Source organism: Carassius gibelio, chromosome A8, assembly GCF_023724105.1.
Source record: "Carassius gibelio isolate Cgi1373 ecotype wild population from Czech Republic chromosome A8, carGib1.2-hapl.c, whole genome shotgun sequence".
Lineage (NCBI taxonomy): Eukaryota > Metazoa > Chordata > Actinopteri > Cypriniformes > Cyprinidae > Carassius > Carassius gibelio.
This window is the reverse complement of record NC_068378.1, coordinates 7,706,656-7,730,128: the sequence shown is the minus strand read 5'-3', so window position 1 is coordinate 7,730,128 and position 23,473 is coordinate 7,706,656. Positions and strand designations below refer to the sequence as shown.

General features: G+C 35.2%; 1 protein-coding gene across 1 annotated transcript in view; it reads right to left on the bottom strand.

The window, feature by feature from the left end:
* LOC128018304 (transcription factor 7-like 1-B) overlaps window positions 1–23,473 on the bottom strand; it is a 53,888-nt gene that overhangs the window by 12,138 nt on the left and 18,277 nt on the right. The window contains exon 4 of the mRNA XM_052603748.1: window positions 5,615–5,698. Coding sequence (XP_052459708.1) covers window positions 5,615–5,698 — 84 coding nt within the window. The remainder of the gene's footprint in view (window positions 1–5,614; window positions 5,699–23,473) is intronic.

The following is a 23,473-nucleotide window of genomic DNA, read 5'->3' as shown; positions in this document are numbered from 1 at the left end:
CAGAATCAGGAAATGATGCACAAAGGACTCAAACCCATGTTGCCTGTCTGAGCACCACAAAACATTGCACAACACGTTTCTTCCTCAGATCAAAGTAAAAATGTTGTGGTAACTGCGAGTTTAAAAACAGAATACGTCTCATTAGTAACAATTATGAAAAAACAAAACATTTGGGTTTATTTTGCAATGGTTTTCTGTAATTGTGCCTTTCGTGTAACTGTGAATATCTCTCATAACTGCAGTTTCCTGTAGTTGTACTTGTAAATTACAATCGTGAGAAATTTCTCAATTCGGAGAAAAAGTTGGAAATGAGTTAAGAAGCAATTGTGAGAAAAAGTCGCAGTTCTGAGAAAAAGTCGCAAGTATGATGCGTTTCCAATTATGTGAAATGGTTGCAATTCCAAGAAGTTGACGCAACTGTGAGAAATAAAGTAGAAATGATGAGAAATAAAGTATATATATTAAAAAAAATTGCAAATGAGATATTAGGTAGTAATAATAGCTGTAATTACAAGGAAAAAGTCACAATTACAAAAAATATCTTACAATTATCTTCTGTCTTTTTGTTCTTCCTTTTGCTGACATGAGTATCCACAGTTTGGCCTTCCACGGTTGTTACAATGCGTTACATTCTTACGCAGATATTTATTTGCCGAAATGTATACAGTTGAGTTTAATAAGCTATTTAATAATTTAAATCGCTTTTCTTATTGGCTGAATAAGCTACCAATTTCAGTAATAAAAAGAGATCAACCTGCGATCAACACATTAGAACTGAGCTCCACGTGTGATATTTTTCAGGTATGCTGTGGACACTTCTTGTTTGGTGATAGTTTTCGCTCCCTGCACGCCATATTCACGGCGCCGTTCTCCTCCATAAATAAAAAGCCTTAAATAAAGACACACCTGAGCTCACCCTTCAGTCACCCTCTTCACACCCTGATGCAAATTCGCCTCATCGAGTCTGACATTCGAGATCAGATGTTGTTCTCAAACAATCCTCCAGCCAACTCCAAGGTTAAGCAAATCCCTTCTCTCCAGCTGTCAGCCGTAAAAAGGGCCAGAGAGAGGCGTCCGGGCGGAGGAATGCCACAGGAAGGAAGACTGCGTTCTCATCAAAACCTCAATACTTGCTGTTCAAGCACAGCTAATCTGATTGCCATTACCCATCTACACATTGCATTTTCTGCTAATCCTGTAATGCGAGAGCATGCATTTTAGAACGTCATATTAAGTAAATACAATAAAGTCCTAATGGCCAGGCTGGGCGGTGAAACAAGGCTCCTTATGTTTTTTAAGGACAATCCTATGGAGTGCTCAGAGGTTACAGAGAGTTCAGGGGTTACTGTGACAAAGCAAGAAGAGACTGAAACGACCCCCCCCCCCACCCCCCCCCCCCCCCAAAAAAAAAACTGAATGCCCTCTGGCTGCCAAAGACTCAATGATGACATTGTCCGTCATCCATCTGTATTATTATGTCACTATTTATTATTTCAGACTGAGTAAGAGCATCAAATCAGTCATTAAAACCACCAATAACTGCTAAGCAGCTAAACTGTTCTTTAAAGGCTGGGAATAACTGCTAACTAGGTTATGCTTTAATACTTTGATTAGTCATTCAACTTAATCATATTTCTTATCAGATAAAGGATAAATCTAATTGATTACAATGTCATGAGACTCTGATTCACATTTTCATGTATAGTGCCCTCAAAATGTATTTGGACAGAATAGACACGAATGGAATGAATTAAAAGAATGTATTTGACATTATTTTGTAAAAAAAAAAAAAAAAAAAAAAAAAGCACGCAAACGCTTATGCAAAACTTTTCACAAAATAAAAAAGACAAAACGCTGAAGAAAAATCTATTTTTAATTTGACCATTTCCCACTATTTGTATTCTTAAACTCAATGTGGATTATCCATTTTAGAATGTTTAAATTTTTACAATAAATTGTACATTAAACAGCACTTTTGTTTAATGTAAATTTTACTGTAAAAATATAATACAATTTAACAATGTAAAATTTATTGTCAAAAATTAACATTATAAAATGGTGTTTGTCAATTTTGCATTACAATAAATTTGACATTAAACAACACTATTCTTACATTCAGTGTGGACTAGCATCTATTTTGTAGGGTTCCATTTTTTTTTACAACAAATTTTACAGTAAACTGCACTTTTCTATTCTTAAATTTGATGTTGATTATCCATTTTATATATATATATATATATATATATATATATATATATATATATATATATATATCTTTTTTTATATAAATTTGATATTAAATATCACTAATTAATCACTCTTTTAGACATTACCAATGTTTGAAGATCATACCTGCGTACAGAAAAGTCACTCTTTCACCTGCTCTACATTTAAACCCGTTTAGTACGGGTCAGTCTGCCTGACGCACCATCTGAGGTTCCTCATGGTGTGTGTTCGCATGTTTCATTCTGACACATTCTCGAGCGCACACACACACACAAACATTTACAAGCTCGACCACAGCAAGAATGTAACGCTCTGGTTAAATTTATCACCTCTCCATCATCTACCACCAGAGGTGAATCAAACCACACAGGTCTGCTGAGGACACAAACCTCCTGACCTCCAACCAGCCTGACTGGAATACACACAGATCTGCCCAACAGGGAAGCTCGCTCTTATCCTACAGCCATCACCGTGCACTGAGGAGTGGCACAGATGAACCACACATTCTGGTTTGAGCAAGAATCACTATGGCTTGATTATAAGTGACCATGTAGGAAATTAATCATTTTTGTTCTCAAACACGTTGTAGGTTGCAAATACTAGGCTTCGTAAAAACTGTTCTCGGTGCACACCAAACAACATTACCAACAAATGCTTTGCATGGCCATTCACATCAATCACACAAATCAGTACGAGCTCAGGTAGCCTTTGTGTCCGTCAATAAAGAAAACATTTGAATGTTTTTGATTTGATTTCAATGATTTGCTTAAACTCCGTGTGGTCTTGCATGTGTCAACAAAAACGAGTGTGGCTTATCACCTGAAGAGCAAGTTTAAGTTTGAGCAATGATATTTTGATTTAAGATTAAGATGTATATACATTGATCAATGCACATAGAGCACATCCAACATGTGCACATTCCATTTACTTTATCTGTTGTGCTTATGTGTTGATCAGTGTTTACAAATGAAAAAAAAAAGCATAAATTAATCTGTTCAGTAAAGTTATTGTGTAGAAAATGCTCGATTAATATGGATTACATTTATTTGCCCAAAAATGTGGTGCAGCAGAATACCAAGCAAACCGGTCTCCTGAATTATTTAAACGTTCTGGAGTGAACAGAATAACACATTAGCATAGCGACCTTATGGGCTCAATCTGACAAAGCCAGTGTGTGTGTGTGTGTGTGTTTATGGGAGGACGTGGGACTGGAAACGTAATAAAGGATGAATACTAACAGCAGATTGTGCAGTTCATTAATCCAGATATTAGAATTTGGAGGTCAAATGTCAAATTTTCCACTTTAATTTTGACTGGGATTGTAAAGAGAGAACAGGAAATTATGCACGATGGACTCAAACCCATGTTGACTGTCTGAGCACCACAAAACATGACAATACTTGTTTGATTTTTCATTTTTGGGTGAATTATCCCTGCCAAGTCAGCAAGAAAATACTTGATTGATATGTATTTATGTGCCCAAAAAATGTGGTGCAAGATTTACTTTACTCTTTTGTGAAATCTAAGAAATGGCAAGTAAGAGATTGAATTAAACATGAAATTATTGAGTAGAAAGACTGAAGTAGTATTTTCTTGTAAAACATACTCCAATAATCTGTTTTATTAACAGTGTGATGTCTTGTACATTACATGTACATTTTGAAGCTTTAAGATTTTTGTTGTGCGGACCGTCAATAGATATAGATAATATAAAAATGCTAGAATATAAACAAAATTAAATTTGTGTTCTGAATATGAAGAAAAGACTAATAGGTTTTTCAAGCTTGTTTCTGCCATGGGAATTTTTTTTTTTTAGGCAATTCTGACTTTCACAATTCCAACTTCAATTCAATTCTGACCAAATTGTGAGATATAAACTCAACACCTTGAGAAGAAAAGTCAGAATTGTGAGATATAAACACAGAATTATGATGCAAACAAAATTGTGACATATAAATCAAAATTCTGAGAAATGTCAGAATGAGATTTAAATGCAGAATTTTGAGAAAAGTCAGAATTATGAGATACAGATGCAGAATTATGAGATATAAACACGGTGTTCTGAGAAAAGTTAGAATTATGAGATACAGATGCAGAATTATGAGATATAAACATAATTGTGAGATAAACGCAGAGTTCTGAGAAAAGTCAGAATTATGAGATACAGATTCAGAATGAGATATAGGCAGAATTATGACATATAAAACGCTGTGTTCTGAGAAAAGTCAGAATTATGAGATATAAATGCAGAATTATGAGATATAAACATAATTGTGAGATAAACGCAGAGTTCTGAGAAAAGTCAGAATTATGAGATATAGATGCAGAATTATGAGATATAAACATAATTGTGAGATAAACGCAGAGTTCTGAGAAAAGTCAGAATTATGAGATACAGATTCAGAATGAGATATAGGCAGAATTATGACATATAAAACGCTGTGTTCTGAGAAAAGTCAGAATTATGAGATATAAATGCAGAATTATGAGATATAAACATAATTGTGAGATAAACGCAGAGTTCTGAGAAAAGTCAGAATTATGAGATATAGATGCAGAATTATGAGATATAAACATAATTGTGAGATAAACGCAGAATTCTGAGAAAAGTCAGAATTATGAGATATAGATGCAGAATTATGAGATATAAACATAATTGTGAGATAAACGCAGAATTCTGAGAAAAGTCAGAATTATGAGATATAAATGCAGAATTATGAGATATAAACATAAGTGTGAGATAAACGCAGAGTTCTGAGAAAAGTCAGAATTATGAGATACAGATTCAGAATGAGATATAGGCAGAATTATGACATATAAAACGCTGTGTTCTGAGAAAAGTCAGAATTATGAGATATAAATGCAGAATTATGAGATATAAACATAATTGTGAGATAAACGCAGAGTTCTGAGAAAAGTCAGAATTATGAGATATAGATGCAGAATTATGAGATATAAACATAATTGTGAGATAAACGCAGAATTCTGAGAAAAGTCAGAATTATGAGATATAAATGCAGAATTATGAGATATAAACATAATTGTGAGATAAACGCAGAATTCTGAGAAAAGTCAGAATTATGAGATATAGGCAGAATTATGAGATATTAACCAACAATTCTAAAAGTCAGAATTGTGAGACAAACTCAGTTCTGAGAAGTCAGAACTGTGAGATAAAAAGTCACAATTACTTTTTTATTTTTTATTCTGTTGCAGAAACAAAAAGAGCAAAACTTGAGATATAAAGTCATTATGTTTGTGCCATCTTTCTGTACAATAAATACCCGTTAGTTTTACATTTTTTAATCTGATGCAATGACATGCTGCATTCTGACTTACTGTAGCCACTATGTGTGTGTGTGTGTGTGTGTGCTTATGAGATACTCACTAAGTGTCCTGGAGTAGGTGATCGTGAGTCTTTGAGTGCTGCCGTGCCTGGAACATCCAGAAGGGGCCATTTCATCTGCAGATACTGTCAAACACAACGACAAAACACAGATGAGACTCCAACAGCACATTTTAATTCACATCTTTCTTTCAAACTTCACTGGAAAAATTCAGGCACAAAACAGGTGCCTAAATTTCACCTCAGTGGGTGGCAAAGTTAACCAACACGTTTTGCCAGACACATTTACAATAGCACCTTAAAAAAAACAGAGGAGTGTTTGTGTGTCTAGACAGGTTTTGCTGATGACTAACTGTGGATGAATGAGTGAAACAAACGATGAACTGAAAAGAGACTTAACAGAATCTTCCAGCATGAGATCTACTTCTCAGGGGCTCATAAATAAATCGAGCAGTCAACAGAGAGCAGTTCTACTGGCAAACACCTGTGTCTGTATCGTGTGTGTGTGTGTGTGTAACGGAGAGAGAGTGAGAGTGTGAAATCTGTGTTTGTCAGAGAATGTGTTCCTCCCAGAGCCCAGCTGTGAGCGACTATCGATGGTGTGTGTGTGTGTAGGGGACAGCTGAGAGGAAATCCCATGGAGAGAGGTGGGAAAACTGGACCGTGGTAAAAACACAGCCACATCTATAAAGCTCAAGTGAACAGCCCTGCACTTTTGACCTCTCCCTGTATCACTTCAACTAGTGAACAGAGCAAACACCGTCCCGCTCTCTCCGTGTGTCCTGGACCACATGCACTCCACCGTGGGCTAAACAGGTGCACTGATACTCACTAACGCACAACGCAGTTTTCTAATAAATGCAGAGGTTGTGTTCAGGTCTTCTTGTTTTGCTCCATTTGGTCTTATGGTCATAGCTGAAGCCTCAGTGGAGTTCAGTTCAGACATCTGGTTTATGTATCAGTTTGAAACTGCCGGATAAAGCAGATTTCCATGTGCACAGATTTCTTAAGGCTACGCAAGAATTTAAAATTCATTAAAACTAATTTAGTTTGAGCTAATATTCTCATACTAATGTGTGTTTGAGCAGAGCACATTGAAGTCAACAGGAAATCAAAACTTTACTTGAACTTTTACTTAAAGCATGTATCTGAATTAAAAAAGAAAAGAAAAGAAAAACGTGGCTTGTTGATTTTTTGCTCAAAAATTGTTAGTAATCTTCAAATAAATATGTATATGTATATAAATATATGTGTGTGTGTGTGTGTGTGCACATTAAAAGACAAATAAATACAAATTTAGTCATCATTTTATAATAAAAAAATATGAAAGTTGTGTATTTGAACAACAGCTTTGATTGAGACAACACCTTGTCAATGCTTTCATCTAAACGCAGTTTTATCAAATTGCATGTGATTATATGCAAAAAACAAGAGCTTGTCAAGAACAGCTCGCTGTACACTGCTTGGATGATGGCTTCTCTTAAAATCTATTTAATCATGTTTCTTCTTCATGATTATTGGCTAATAATCCACATTGTTTGTGCAATCAACATCTGACTTGGTCAAGACAAACTCTCCAGTCCACCTGCTCTGATTTTAAGCACAAATAAACACACAACACCACATTATGTCATTGGGTTTGGAAAATGTTATTTTCCTTTGATAAATATGATAACTGGAATTAATTAATTGGTCTTTATATTAAGGCTCGCTGATGCTGCTCATGACTGGAAATCCAGCTGGAAAAAGCAAGCTATCTACTGAATTAATGTGGGGTCCGGTCCACTTTTGAACCTTTACAACTTCGACTTTGCTTTCATACACAGCGTTCACAGGAAGGAAGTTGACACGGCGAAGGTTAAAAATGGAAAAGACATTATAGCACAAAAGGAAGAGGGGAGGGAGCGGGAGGACAGAGAAAGAAAAAAAAACACTTTCAGGAATGAGTTTTGTCTGAACAGGCCAAGGGTATTGTTTCCTGACAGCTGGGTGACTCGGGGGGGAGCAGAGAGGGCCCCTCGTTCCCATCCAAAAGAGAGGAAATTCATAGGGTTGACATCAGTCATCTGCCTCTACTATCCTTGCCACACACACACATATATATGTATCTATCCAGAAAGCTGATGTTAGGCTAGGAATACCAGGCCCACACAAGTGCTAAAGAGAAACAGAAGGCAGCCATTATTACTCTCTTTAGTTACTCATGTTTTATCCCACTGCAGGAATCCAGGCCAAGATATAAACACACTGATCTACATGCGAAGTCATAAAAAGCACTGTTAACATGACACTGGCTTCCAGTAAAGATGCCTAGTTCCAGTAAAGGTCTCTAGATCTGTCTTCTATTATTACCAGTGCTTTAAACAAGACTTTACATTGATTCAACATTAAATGCTTTACTTTCAAGCCTAAAAACACATGGTATAATGAAAGAAAGCTTTGGTCACTATTATGGAGACTTCAATAAAAATAAAAAGTACCGTATTTTCCGGACTATAAGTTGTACTTTTTTTCATAGTTTGGCTGGTCCTGCGACTTATAGTCAGGTGTGACTTGTTTATCAAAATTAATTTGACATGAACTGAGAGAAATGAACCAAGAGAAAACATTACCGTCTCCAGCCGCCAGAGGGCGCTCTATGCTGCTCAGTGCTCCTGTAGTCTACACTGAACACATAGAGCGCCCTCTCGCAGCTGGAGACGATAATGTTTTCTCTTGGTTCTTGGTTCTAAATAAATGCGACTTATAGTCCAGTGCGACTTATACATGTTTTTATCCTCATCATGACGTATTTTTGGACTGATGCAACTTATACTCAGGTGCGACTTATACTCCGAAAAATACGTTAAGCTTTTTTTAAGTTTTCTTTTTTTGAGCTAACTTTTTTAATTGAGATTTAAATAAACATTTCCATAAAGTAAGAGTCTTACAAAAATGAATAAATATTTTATTAGATTTTCTTATATATAATATTTCCATAATAATAGCATTTTCAAATGTTTAATGTTACAGAAATACATATTTTAACGTAAAATTTGGTCATTCTTAAAATAAGATTTCCAAAGTCACTTTTTTTATATATGTAATAATGAATAAAATAAAACTTCTTTTTAAAGTAACATTTTCAATTTCAAATGTGTAATGTTTATGTTTTTTGAATGCAAGATTTCCATAAGTGATTTTTCTTTTAACAATTATAAATAAACATTTAAATAAATTGGTCATGTGGTAATTTTTTTAATGTAATTTCCATAATAGTGACAGCTTAAAATGCATAATGCATACATATTTTTATGTACAATTACGTCTTTTTTTAATTGTATTTAAGATTTCAATATTAGTGATTTAAAAATGCGTAATGTTAAAAAAAATTTTTTATCTAAAATTGTCATTATTAAAAGATAAGATTTCTATAATAGTGACATTTTCAAATGAAATATAATGTTCAGCAGGAAATAAAGTGAGGCAGGACTTGATTTAGTCCATTAGATTATAAAAGTGGAAGGAGGATATATTATTACTGGTTATTATGGTAAGGACAAAAAGTAGCTCAGAGATGTTATTACATTTGGATTCAAGATTATGAGAGTGACAACAAATACGTTTTTCTTTTGAAAGACTGATGAATCACGCACAACAGACCAGGGATATTTATCAAGGACATCGCAGTCAGTTTTAGTATAATTTGGAGTTTAAACGGGTAATAGCAGGCCATCTGCGGCAGTTAACAGCTGATCGTATCAGTGTTTCTGCTCTCTGCAAGGCTCACGGGACGGTTTGAGTTGATTTTGGTGACTAAGAGAGCACTAGGAACGTGATGAGGAGAACCTTCAACACCTAATTCATCTAAAATGATTTCTGTTCTCATTTTCTGGCCTTCCAGCCATTCTCAACACCTCAGCCTCACACACTGTTGCATGCTGGCATCCTGTCCATTTAACACTCCGGCTCTCTCCAAGCACTGGTGCCGCTGCGGTCAGGCCCTGGCCCACTAAAACTGTCCTCAAGTTGGCTCAGAGGGTCAGCAGTGAAAAAAACAACACCTCTCTTGCTGGTCAGCAGAATTCAGCTCCTAAAGACAAGGGTGGTTACAATAGGAAAAGTGCTTTGGGCAGAACTGTGCTGCAATCCTGTTGTAAATGTTTACAGTGACACAGAAGTGGAAACACACACATAAACTTAATTTGCCAATTACCTTTTACAGTAGACTTCAGGCGCTGTGCTAATGTGTTGCAGGTGCCCTTGAGTTGTGCTCAAAACAAGACAGAACTGGTATGAAATGGAGAACGAGGCAGAAGAGAAAGAAGAGGAAAGGAGTTGCACCTCCTCCATGTATCAACCACTGCATTGATAACGGCTTCAGATCATGTTTATATTGTTTCATATTCACACAACCTTGAGAAAAAAAATGGCATCAACACTACATAGCAAAATGCAATAGTCAGATGCACCAGGCAATGCATTTATTACTACTAAAATGTTAAACAAAAGGGACAGTTCGGTCCTTAAAATCTGCAACCTGGTGCATTTATACACAATATGTGTAGATAGTGGAAGAACTGATTATATTGATTTTATATATATATAATTTATCGCACAATAAAAAAAATATTTTCTAATATTTGCTCTAATATTTTCGGCAGCGATAATTTTTTTTCAATGTTTATTTAAATAAAAATTCCTATATATATATATATATATATATATATATATATATATATATATATATATATATATATATATAGGAAGCTTGAATTTTTAAATCAGCTACACATTCAAAAGAATTTGCTAATGTTACAATTATCTGTATTATCATAAATTTAATTGAATAGCATACTTATAGCATTAATTATAATCAACTATATATTAAAAATTAAATTATTACAGATAATAACGTAGAAGATGTGTTTATAGGTATTATATTTATTTTTATATTATACTACATATTCATATTAATTGTTATGTTTAGTAGTATTTTTAAATATGTAAAATGTAAATTAATATCTGCTACACAAGTTGTATTACAAGGACAAATAATTTATTATTTGTATTTATATTATACTATATATGTATATATCTACATAAAAAAAATATGAATTTTCTGAAACAAATAAAATCCAATGTATCCACTAATGTTGAAATGATTTATTCTTATTATTATACGATTACTTAATATCTAATTATATTTAATATCTTTAATCTCTTTATATTACAAGGTGAAAATTGTTTATAGTTATTATACTCATGTTACACAAACTATTACAAGGTGGAAGAATGTTTTTATATATTACACTAATGCAAAATAAGAGTTTTAAAATCTGCTATATAAATCAAATGTATTTAAATGTACAGTTATTATTACTACTACAGATGTATTTAATTTTTGCATATATGTGTCTTTTATTATACTGTTTTTGCTGACACTGCATTTATTTTTAAATCTGAATCAAACATTTCGATGCATCCGGATACTGGAACATGTTTCACCGTCTTAGAGAATCTATATTGTGCCTGAAACTTTCTCTCCATAGAGGGTCCCGCTTTCCTCATCCTAACATAGTGTCTCTCAAAACTAGGCCTCTCATTGGCCGTCATCCTCCAGCTATCTGATCCATCTCTCTTCTCTAATTGTCTTCCAGCTCTCTGCCTCGGCCTCCAGCGCTCAGAGCGAACATCAGTCGAACGCTCTCCTAATGAGAGGCAGAACACAGATGCGACAAAAGGTGGTGGAGAATATTCCAGAGAAAAGCCAAGCACTGGACCCTTTGGTTTGGTGAACAGAGAGAATATGGCATATGCTCCAGGGCCCGCTAGGTGCCAGCGCCAGAGTCCAATTGTTCGCCTTCTTTCATGGAGAGAGATGTGAACGGGGGGCCAGGAGCTCGGAGGAGACGAGGCAGAGCTGCCAGGGATGCTGTGAGGCAGATGTGAGGGACATTTGTTACTGAGGGAGAGAGCTGCGCCTGCCAACAGCACCCAAATAGAATCAGCCTGACAAACTTACAGCTCCTCTGTGGAGGTAATGAGAGGCTGACATGCTTTCAATCGCTCGCTGGAGATCTGTGTTGCTCGCTTTACCAAGTTTTTAGGCTAAAAAGTTTAGTCTAAAAGCCTGGATGATGATGATGGGACCTGTTTTAAGTTTTACCATCACCCTGTGATACTTTTAGTTTCTTAATGAATTCCTTAGTTCCTTAGTAAAGCACATCATTTAAGTAAATAACTCAAAAAATAATAATTTAAATAATTAAAAAATAAACGTAAACAATAATACATTTAAAGGTTTAGATTATAGGTGATAGGCAAAGGCAAGTTTTTCTTTTTTAATGGCACAGTTCAATTCATAGTGCTTTAAACAAAAGAGTTATAAGAAAAATTCATAAGTACATAAGAAAAAAAATATTAATTACGCAAACTTGGCTGGTTATACTGTGTTTTGTTGTTAATCTAACTAACGAATATCAGCTCAGTTTGAAACAGATTCACTACTGTTCAAAAGTTTGTCAGGAAGTTTTTTTTTAAGAAACCGATATTTCAGCAAAAATGCATTAATGCATAATCTGATTTAAAGGGAATCCAAGACCATCTATAATATTATAAAATATTTCTATTGCAAATAAATACTATTCTTTTGAAGTTTCAAAGAATCCTGAGAAAAAAAGTATAACTGTTTCCACAAACAGCAAAAACAGTTTTCAACACCGATAATAGCAAGAAATGTTTTGTTTTAATGAGCATCAAATCAGCATATAATGATTTCTGAAGATCATGTGACAGAAGACTGGAATAATGATGCTGAAAATTCAGCTTTGATCACAGAAATAAATTACTTTTTAAAATATATTAAAACAGAAAACCATTTTATTAAATTACATTTTGTCACATTATCGGTTTCTATTTCTAATATATATATATATATTATATATTCAGCTATATACCGTAGCTGAACTCCACGCATGTCCTCAGCCCCAGCAGATCATGCCAGTCCCCCAGCGTGTGGCCTTGATTTATTTAGGACCCCCTGATGCACCCAAATGGACCCCCCTGTGGCCGGTGTGTTAAAGTGTTAACCACATCTCTCAATATGATCCGCCCAGCACAGGTAAAACACCGTCCAGCCCCACATGACGGCCTATTGTCAGAACATGCCATCAGCTTAATACTAGTCATTTACACCTACTGTTAGTCCGACCTGACCACACAACCAGCGCTCAGACGCACACAATAGAGCTGAGAACAGCCCGCCTGCTTCCAACCGGGCGCCTTTGTGAAAGTGCGTTGTGGGTAATTAAATAATCATACAAACCATTCTTACTCAAACGAGATACAATCATGCTAATTGGAGGGAGAGATTAACTATCAGTTAAACTGGGTGGACCTGAAGCAGCTGCGGTGAGATCATTACCCACAATGCTTTGTCAGATCGTCTGGAATGTAACCAAACTTCAGAGATTAATCTTGAGCACTGATAGTGATTTAGGTAAAGGAGTACAACATTCAAAGATGAGAAAACCCAAGCGTCAAATAAGTACTCAATGACACGCTAGGTTTACAGTTAAGATTAAAATGACCAGACTAACTTCACTAGCTTAACTTGGGATGTTGATAGATCCAGATCCCTGGGTGAAGTGCCTTTACGGGATCAGATTCCCATAGTTAAACACTGCCACATTAGCGTGTCCGCTCCGCATGCAGGTATGTTTGTTTTGGCTGCAGGAGTTATTTACAGCACAGCTAGACGAAACATTTCAATGAGGCTATTTATTTGCGCTTTTCACACCATAACAACATCTGAGGCCGTTTTCTTACTCCGTTCGATTGATTTTTCAAACTCAAATTTAATTCACCTTGTTCTCCCTTCCTCCGCAGGCCTGTTTTCACATTGAACTATCTGGGTCTGAAGCACATAATGTAAGGCCCTGTGATTTCTGAAATAATATTTAAAAGGTTATTTTACTGCAGTGCGGAATGTCTCAGAGTTTTGCCAAAACTGAATGTATAAATCAAAAGCGGGTACCCCTAATCGAATCACCATGTGGAGTAGTGTCTGTGAACATTAAAGTGCAAAAAGACTGCTCTTGAAATATGAAGTCTGTATGTTCTGCGTGTCTCTGTAGTGAGCATCACTTCATGAGTCTCCCCATTTTATTTGATAATTTAACAGAAATTAGTATATAGTAGTATAGAAAATAGTATTTCAGGAGTATCGCACAATTGCATCCATATTTCAATAATTATTTTTATTTAATAATTTTTTATTAAACCATAAAACAACTTTTAAGAATCCCTTAGTTTTGCAAAATAAAGATGGCAAAAAAGTTGTCAGATTTTATTCGATTAGATTTTAAAATAAGTTTATAAATTGTTTAAAGTTATTGTATTAATTTGATTGCCACCATTTTTATATTAAATCTGTTAAATTATAAAACTAAATCCAGAACAATTAAAACATTATTTAGGGCACTGCTGAAATTGTTAATAAATGATTAATTTGTTAAACTTTTAGTAACTCAATTGATTAGACATCCTGTTTGATTATTAAAATGTCATTTTAAAATCAGAGTAATGGCTGTCACTCTTAAAGTGACAGCAGCCTATAAACACCTGCTACTGTCATTAATGCTCACAACACACAGCTTTGACAAAGGTTATACTATATTTAGTTTATACAGTGTTTAGTTATTTGTCAGTATTACTACATTTCTGTACCTGAATACTACAGACCTTATTTTATTTATAACTTTGTTCTGTTGTATTTATCCATCTATGCTTGTAATTTGTGCTGTGTACTGGCAGTTCACTTGTCTTTAATCATGTTTAAACTTTATTAGGCTAGTGATTTGGTAGTTTTTGTTGTGATTTCGGAGAATTACTTCACTTAAGTAAATTATCATTTAAGTAACTTAAGTAATGAATGGAAAGCAAAGCCACAGTGAAATATTTTTCTTGCTGATCTGAAAAACGATCCAATCTGTGACTCAAAAAATGTAACATGATTCGAACTGAAGTCTTCAGACCATGTGTCGAACACCAGACTGAATGAGACACTGCAGGAGAGGTTTTTGAATTTGTTTGCCAAGTGAAAATCTGACCGAAAGTGCACCTTTCTCTCAAGAAGATGGTAGTGCACTTTATCTAATTTCCCATTTTGCCACTTTTAATGATAACATTAGTAGAACAGGAATGAGAGAAATGATAAGGAAATGGCAGATTTGAAATGCATTGGCATGACCAGATTGAGCGGCATAAGCCACATTTTTAAAACCAAATGGACCTTTAATCCATGCATGAATAAAATGAATTAATAAAATCCATGCCGAACGCTAAAGCTAGGCAAATTGTAGTATGAAGTATGTATCTAGTACTAAGGTAATGGCTGTTATGTTTGAAGTATCCCTCAGTCTTTGGGCAGAGTGAAGTTAAGTGCCTTTGACAGGACTCTGCTGCTCTCATCGGGTGTCTATTGTGACCCGCGCGCCCTCCTTGCACGTCCATTCATTGCCTGAAAACACTAAAAACCAAGTCAAAGGTCAACTTGCCAGAGTGCACACATCTCCATGGCAACATGGTCCTATTAAGGCCGAACTCACGGGCCTCTTAACACACTCTTGAGCACAAAAGAACTATTAGTAAGGAAAGACGGACGGAGATGCGTGTGAGTTTCTATGAGAGTAAGGGAAGCATAGAGATGGGGCAAAGGTTTAACCGAACAATTGAGAGATTCCAAGGTCTGACCAGGACTGATGGATGGATTTGGATAGTAAGGTGACCAACAGTCAATCAAACAAAGCCAGGACAGCATGAAGAGCCCATTTCCCACTCTATTGAAGACCTCTCTTGTATGTTAGCTATGAAGCAACACGAGGATCATTGAGATCATTCATCACACCGTAATCTCTATCTGTACTCTGTGGCATGGAAATAATAGCCTATTTACAGTACATTCTCATTAGAAAATCAACAAAAAGTTTTTTTTTTAGGAAACAATGTGAAAAATGGCACGCTTAGGACTTGCGTGAACACTGAGTAATTATGCAAATGAATTGTCCATTGAAAACTGACAATTTGAAAAAAGAACCAGAAGTGGCGTGTGGCCAAATGTGGTGTCCCATACTCAGAATTTGTGCTCTGCATTTAACCCATTAAAAAAAAGCCATTTTTGCTGAGCCCCAGGAATAGTTGGGAGTTCAGTGCTGGTACAGAGACTCGAACCCACAACCTTTGGGCTACAAGTCAGACTCCCTCTAACCATTAAGCCCCAATCTGAACTGATTTCTGGAAATTAACTGAACTTACCACCACTAACTCTACTTTTACTAAAGACCATTGTTTCTTTAGTAAACAATGGTCAAATTAAACAACATTAAAGTCATTGCAATATTCACATTTGTCACAATTATACTACCAGACAAATCATTGTGAATATATTGTGAATGCTCAATAAACTGCAAAGTCCTGGTGGAGATTTGCATGAGTTATAGAGGTCTCGTCTTTAATATTGGTTGGAAACTGGAAAACCAAAATCGATATTCAGATTTTTGCTGTATAATATTTAAATTAGCACAGTTAGGATTACTGTGTGCCAATGTTATCATATTAAAAGAACGGATTACCAAAATAGTAAGTTGTAATAATAAGTTTCAATCATCAGTTGTTGTTCCAAACCTGTACGAGTTTCTTTCTTCTATTTTGAAGAGTCTCAGTAACCAAACAGTTGATGGTAGCCATTGTTTCGTTTGAACATTCTTCAAAATATCTCTCTTTTTTTGTGTTCAAAGTAATTCACACAGGTTTGGAATAACTTAATTGTGAGTTAATAATGACAGAATTATCATATTCGGGGAAACTGTCTCTTTAAAACTGGTCCAGTGTCCTTATTTGTTCAGTTTAATGTGTCCTTATCTAATCTCTGTATCAAGAAGGAAATGAAGCTGTGATTCTATGACTTCCTGTAGAAGTGAATCAGAAGAGTCTGTGAATATTTTTTTTTTTTTTACCGAGAACAGCATAGTTGGAATAAAACCACTGCATTGGATATGTATAGGCTTTTATTCACACAGCGCTCATAGAATGAGAGACTGATAGAGTCGAGCGTGATGGAATAATTGAGCTATTGTACTCAAGAACACAACGCAAGGTCAATTGAAACCTTACGCATAATTAAAAGCACAAGAAAATAATCAGGGCATCTGTCGAGAGCTGGCGTTTTGTCAGCGCCGAGGGAAGACAGCCATATTGTTTCAGTCAATTACCAGTGTGCTCGGAGGTTTCTCAGTACCTGGCATATCTTGTTACAGATACTTCTACAAATATTAAGCTCCCTAGCAGGGCAATATTTTTAACCCTTAATGCTGATGGATAAAGACCTTTATATTAACTGCCAGCTCTTTGGGGAGATTTTAGCTTGAGAAACTCTTCAAGCTGCCAGGTAAAATTAGCCTGAAACATTTTCATAATAACCCCATAAACTGTAGCTGTTGAATGGATGACTGATGGAGCCGGCTGTCAAATGAACGAATGGATGTTTGCTATAAAATAAAATATTTAGCTGAGGTGTGTGTGAATACACTAGACATGAGGCTGAGTTATTGAAACATGCATGTGAGAATGCAAAGACTTCTAATTCAATATCATGTGTTGTTACGCACCAATATGTGCCAGAATGCAACTCATGATACGAGTATAGATGAACAATATATTGGCATCATCAATAATCATATCAGACTCAAACCGATTAAATCTGATAAGTAAAATATGCTGAAATATTAAAATGCTGTTGATAAATAAGATAATAAATTATAGGCAGGTGTTCATGACCTTACTTTTTTTTTTATTTTTATTAAATAAAAAATGAAATATTTGCCTGGAGCTTGTAAGATTATTTTATCCATTCTATTTATCCATAGCACACATGCATTGTTTATTTTCTGCCTTTTTTTCTGTTTTATATATATATATATATATATATATATATATATATATATATATATATATATATATATATATATATATAGCTTTAATAAAAGAAACCTGCCCATAGACAAATTTTGGTAAATACAAGATCTATAGCTATAACATTAATAAAAATACAATTCCTTGTTTGTTCATGGTAGTTCACAGTCTGTTAATATTAACAGAAACAACTTTTGATTTTAAGAATGTATTAAAATTATTAACATTTACTTCTACAAAGATGAATGAATGCTGTTGATGTACTTTTCAATGTTAGTGCATGTTAACTAATGGAGCATAATGTACATAACAGAAATCTTATTGTAAAGCATTACCAGACTTTATTATAATGGTCCTAATGAAGAATATTGCTGAGCAAACTAGCGCAGTTAACTTTGTTAGCGAAAATGAACATTTATAGCTAGTTGTGTAAAATTAAAACAGATGCTGGTAAACAGATCCATCACAAAAATGAACTTTACGGACATACAACACAATAACAACATGCTTCGTATTTATTGGCTCTGTATGCTTGCAAACTAGCATAGATTAAGTTTCTGCCATAAAACCTGTAAACCTTCATTTACAGTCTGACAAATTCTGTCCAGATGTGGCATATGAGGCACTGTAACTGTACCGGCTCTATTTTACAGAAGTGTTTAGTTTATATAGCAGACAGACTTAAGATTACAAAATGAGGCACAGGTATCACTTTAAACCCAGACTTTTTCAAAGTTTTCTGATTTCTTCAAATATTTGCCCATGTGTAAATCTGATCGTGCAGCTCCTCAATAAGGGCTTGTGCTACGAGAGGCTGAACACACACTGCTACCATTTAAACTAGCCTTTACACTGCCATGACACATCACTCTATAGAGAAAGAGAGAGAGAGAGAGACGGACAGAGAGATGGTGGAAGGAACAGACAGGGCTAAATTAAACACATTTGTTTCTGCTCACACATACCACAAGTCTTATGAAAACAGAGAAGTGATTGTGTTCGCTCTTAAGCCTCTCTGACAGAAACACACACACACAGCTGTCTATAGAGAGCTGGATGTATGTGTGGCTCAGCAGTAAAGGCATATAGAAACAGGCCCGGACCTCCTGTGTGCTTGGATTGAGCTTTACAACCGAATACACCCTCCACACATCCTTCTTCACTATGAAAAACGCATACACACAGCAGGGAAGCTCCCATACTGACTCAAGCACTGCAAAAACTTGTACTTGCAGGCATGCACTCATGACAGAGACAAACTATGTGCACAAATACAAGAACAGCTCACTAAAAATGATAATTTACTCTTTCTAAACCCATATGGCTGTCTCAATACAAACGAACAGAAAAGGAGATGTTTAGCTGAATGTCCAAGCTGCTCTTTTCCTATATGATGAAAAGCGAATGGGGACCATGACTGTCAAGCAATGTTTTCAGTAAATAACTTACCATTTAGAGCATACTGTTTTAATACTCAAATTTCTAAGACCTCTAGATTATTAAGATAATCAAAGCTGCTGAAAAAAACTGTTGCATGCAATCCACTACAGACTTGCAGTCATTTGATTGAAAATGTATATTTTTAGCAGATAATTTTAGTATAATTGTGGTTCATGTGTCTTTTTGTTGAGAAATCCTTTCTGCTTTTTACAAAGTAGGTCTAAATGCAAAAATATTTTTGTCTATCTCCAAATGATTGTGGATTTGTTCATCTCTCATGTTTGGCCCCAATATATCTACAATTAAACAATAAAAGCTTTTAAAGAACAGAAGCATATATTTATTATAAAAGACATTATTGGGAGATAGAGGACAACATATTTATATGCAAATTTAGCCTGCTATACTGTTAAAACAAAAATGTATACAATCAGATTTCCATCTTTTCTTTTCGGTCACATAAATATTAGCAACTGCACCAAAATTGCATTTTTTTTCTCTCACAGTTTGGACCTCTGAATAAAACCAAGGTGTTTTTTTCTATAAACTTTGGGTATTCACTATTTCTCAAATAAAATCCTGATGAATCATATGATACAGAAATAAAAAAAAATGTAATTGTTTAAACTCTTCTGTCAGACTTTACAAGGTTAAGTATTATTCTGTTTCTCACGCTATGCTATCATGCAGGATTAACAATACATTCAACGTTTGAGTTGTATGGACAACTTATGATGGTTTTATCATTTTTTTTTGGACCTTGACAGTTCCTGATCCCCATTCATTGTTAATGTCCGGAAGCGCAGCATGAACGTTCTTCAAAAACATGTTTTCCTTCCACTTCCCAAAGAAAAATCAAGGTGAGGGTGACTAAAGAATGACAGGATTTTCAATTATCAGATGAACTACTCCTTTTGTTAGCCACTGATCTCCTCATTCAGGAGTAAGATAATCTTCATTCATAACGTCCAGGGCAAAATCGTTGGCTTTCAACACCAGTGGACCTTCTTCGAAACACGTTCCATCATCGGTGTTGTTTTAGTGCAGAACAAACAGGAAAGCTTGCAACACAATGAGAAAAGCAAATAGCATACAGCCCCACTGACTGTGTGAGGTTTTGCTGAAGTCCACAGACGATCTCCATGAACCGGCTCAGGGGTCCAAGGGGTCAGGAGCCCCCCTCACCTCCTCTACACGGTTCACAAACTCACCCTGAGAAGGGCATTATAGAAGGGAAGCCAAACAGAACAGGAATCAGCTTTTTCGCTAATGGAGCAGACTGTGTGCATGACACGTTTGAGAAATTAGCTGGACAAGTTAAACTAACAAGCTAACAAAGTCCATTGTTTTTATTCACGAATGAAGACTTTGAATAGGATTAGAAGCGTAGCGTTAGTGGAAATTCATTGTGTTGCGAGGTGGATTTGAATGGTGAGAACATTTAGAACACAAACGCTTCCTTGGCCTTATTTTTTTCGTCAACGGGGAGTCAAAACAGACATGTTGAATCATAAAAACTTTGCAAGTCGTCAACGAACGAGACATATCCATGCCATAAACTGTAAATGGCTATTAAATACATTTACGTCAGTGCGCTGGCGTCCTGAAGGGCTTGTAAAAGCTCCAAACGCCAAGTAACACTGCTCACATGTTGATAACGTACGTTAGGACTTCATATTCAACTAGCAGGGTGATGTCATGTAAAGGTGGAATTTGTTTTTGTGTAGAAGTCAAGAATGTGTCACACTATTAAAACGAGGTGCGAACAATGGAGAAGGAATTAAGATTCCTAGAAGCTTTAATACGAAATCTCCTCAACACCCTATTACAGCGACAGCTACAGACATTTATTACTGTGCCAGCTCGCAGGTATTTACACCAAACCCATGCAGAGAGTCTGACTAAGAGAAAGAGAGCATGAAACACACAGTCACACAAAGAAAGGAAAAAAAAAAAACAATATGCTCACAGTAGAGGAAAAACAGGGGTCACAAGACAAAAAAAAGGTCTTTAAAAATCTTGCAGATCAAACCTGCATGATTTGGTCAATTTTGGACAAATACGGTCATTGTGATCTGAAATGCAATATGAGAGCCATTTAAATTCTTGTTTTATCTGTAGTTTAGATATAAAGGTTAAAAGAAGAAAAGGCATCAAATAAACTTAAACAGTGGGTTTCAAAACAAAAACTACAAAAGAATAATTAAAGTCTTTCATCTCCAAATAAAGCCCTGTTTACCCTAGGTTCTCATGCCAGGAGCAAATTACTCTGTAGGGGGTATGTCTTTAATGATAATAATAATAATAATAATAATAAATATCATAATGTTATACTTATTATTATTATTAGCAGTAGAAGTTGCAGTAATAGCATATTTATGTTTTTACAGTAATAACAACAACATATGTAACAATTGTTGCTGCTACTTACAATGACTGTATTTTGTCTAACAACAATAATGATTATTATTATTAGAAGTAGCAGCAGTAGTATCGTTATGCTTTTCTAATAACAACATATAACAATTACTACCACTAACAATAATTGTATTTTGTTTATTATTAATAATAATAATAACACTAATTATTATTTTTATTATGTTTTGGTTATTATTATTAGTATTAGTAGTAGCAGTAGTAGATCTATGTTTTTACAATAATACTTACTACAAGGTACGTAGCAATTACTGCTACCACTAAAAATAACTATTTTGTCTAACAACAATACTACTAATAATAATTTATATTATAATATAATATTATTGTGTTATTATTGGCAATTGTCATTTATAACATTTCGTAATGTTTAGTGACAATCATATTTTTAACAATTTCTTACATTTGCAGGATTCAATTCAATCAGTTGAGAGAAACGTGAAGGAAGAACTGGTGGAGGAACTTTGGCTCCACATGCGCTTCATGTCACTGTGCACTAATCGTAACAGCCAGTAGACTGTAGCCGGGTTTCCATCCAAAGTTGTGAATTTAACTTGTGCGCAAAATTGGAATATCGCACAAAACATTTGTGAACTGTTGAAGCACTGTTTCCTTCCAACGAGTCAAAGAGAACAAAATCGTCACCTTCCTGATAAACTAGCACTATACATCACTACGCAAAAGTAGGAAAAGCTACTGAATATAGTAATTTTCCTATATAATAAATTACTTGCACCTCAGAACGAGCAGACGAAACACAATAAATGTGGCTGTTGCTTTCGGAGGTGGATGCTGAAGTTTGGGAACGCAGTCGTTTAACAGTTCTGGGAGGTAATTATACAGAAATACTTTAATGACAGACTTTGCTCGGGCAGTTATGAATGGCCATCTAACAACATTTAAGATATTGTTGAAGATCGGTAGTTAGTCTGAATTTACCGTCCCGTTGTGCAAAGTCCCATTTCTTTTTTTTTGATGCACTTGGAGGAATTTATTTGCAAAATGCATTTCCATCTCCCATTATTTGCATTAACCCTTTTTCGCAAGAAGTCAAAAACCACTTCAAGCAAGCGTAGAAACTTTTGCGAATTAATTTTTATTTCTAAATTCAGTATTTCCAACTTGATTTTGATGCGATACTTCAAAATGTGCATTAAAGCAGGATGATGGAAACCCAGCTAGTGCGTCAGTTTCATCTGTAGCAGCAAAATGTGAATATCAAAAGTTAATGCTTTCTATCACAAGAAAGGTTGTATGCACAAATTGTATGAATTGGACATACTTGTCACATTGAAACTGAATTGAACTGAACGCGTCAGACACGTAACATGCACAGCACGTCTTCTCTTCACAGTTAAACAGCTGGTCATATGGGCTGACATCTTTAGTCTTTCATACATGTGGTTCTTTTTCTTCGAAAAGACAGTGTTTTGCATCCAAGGCTGCAAGCACCTCACCATTCAACCCATCTTTTAAACTTAACGTGAAACACACTTCAGTCTAAATACGTAGCCAATTACAGAGACACTACACTGACATGAACTTCAGACTCATATAGACTGAAGCTATACACTTGATGAATGACAATGACGCTTCCTAAAGACCTGGACTTCAGGAGAACTGTGCAAGTGTCAGAAGGATGTATTCAAATCAAGGTAAATCTGCCACTATAAATGACAAAACAAAGATGTGAAAGATTTCTAAAGATTCCTTCTAACACAAATCCACTTCAGAACAAAGTATCGATGACATAATATCTATAAGCCAATAAGAACGATTAAGATTTTCAGGGCCAAGGACCTGTTAAACGGAAAAGCAAGGATGGTTTTCTTCTAGAAAACATGCTGAACTGCAGTGAAGAGTTACATGAAAGAAAAGTTCACAAAGGCTTTTTATTGGAGACAAATAAGATGCATTCATGTGATGTTCCATCTTAGTCTTTAAAAGGCAGATTCATTCAGACACAAGTCTCTAGAAACCCACTCAGCTTTTGACCCTGAACTTTGACCTCTCACCGTTAACCTAAAGGGCAAATGCAGAACTGAGTGACAGCTGAAGCAGAGTCGTAGTGTG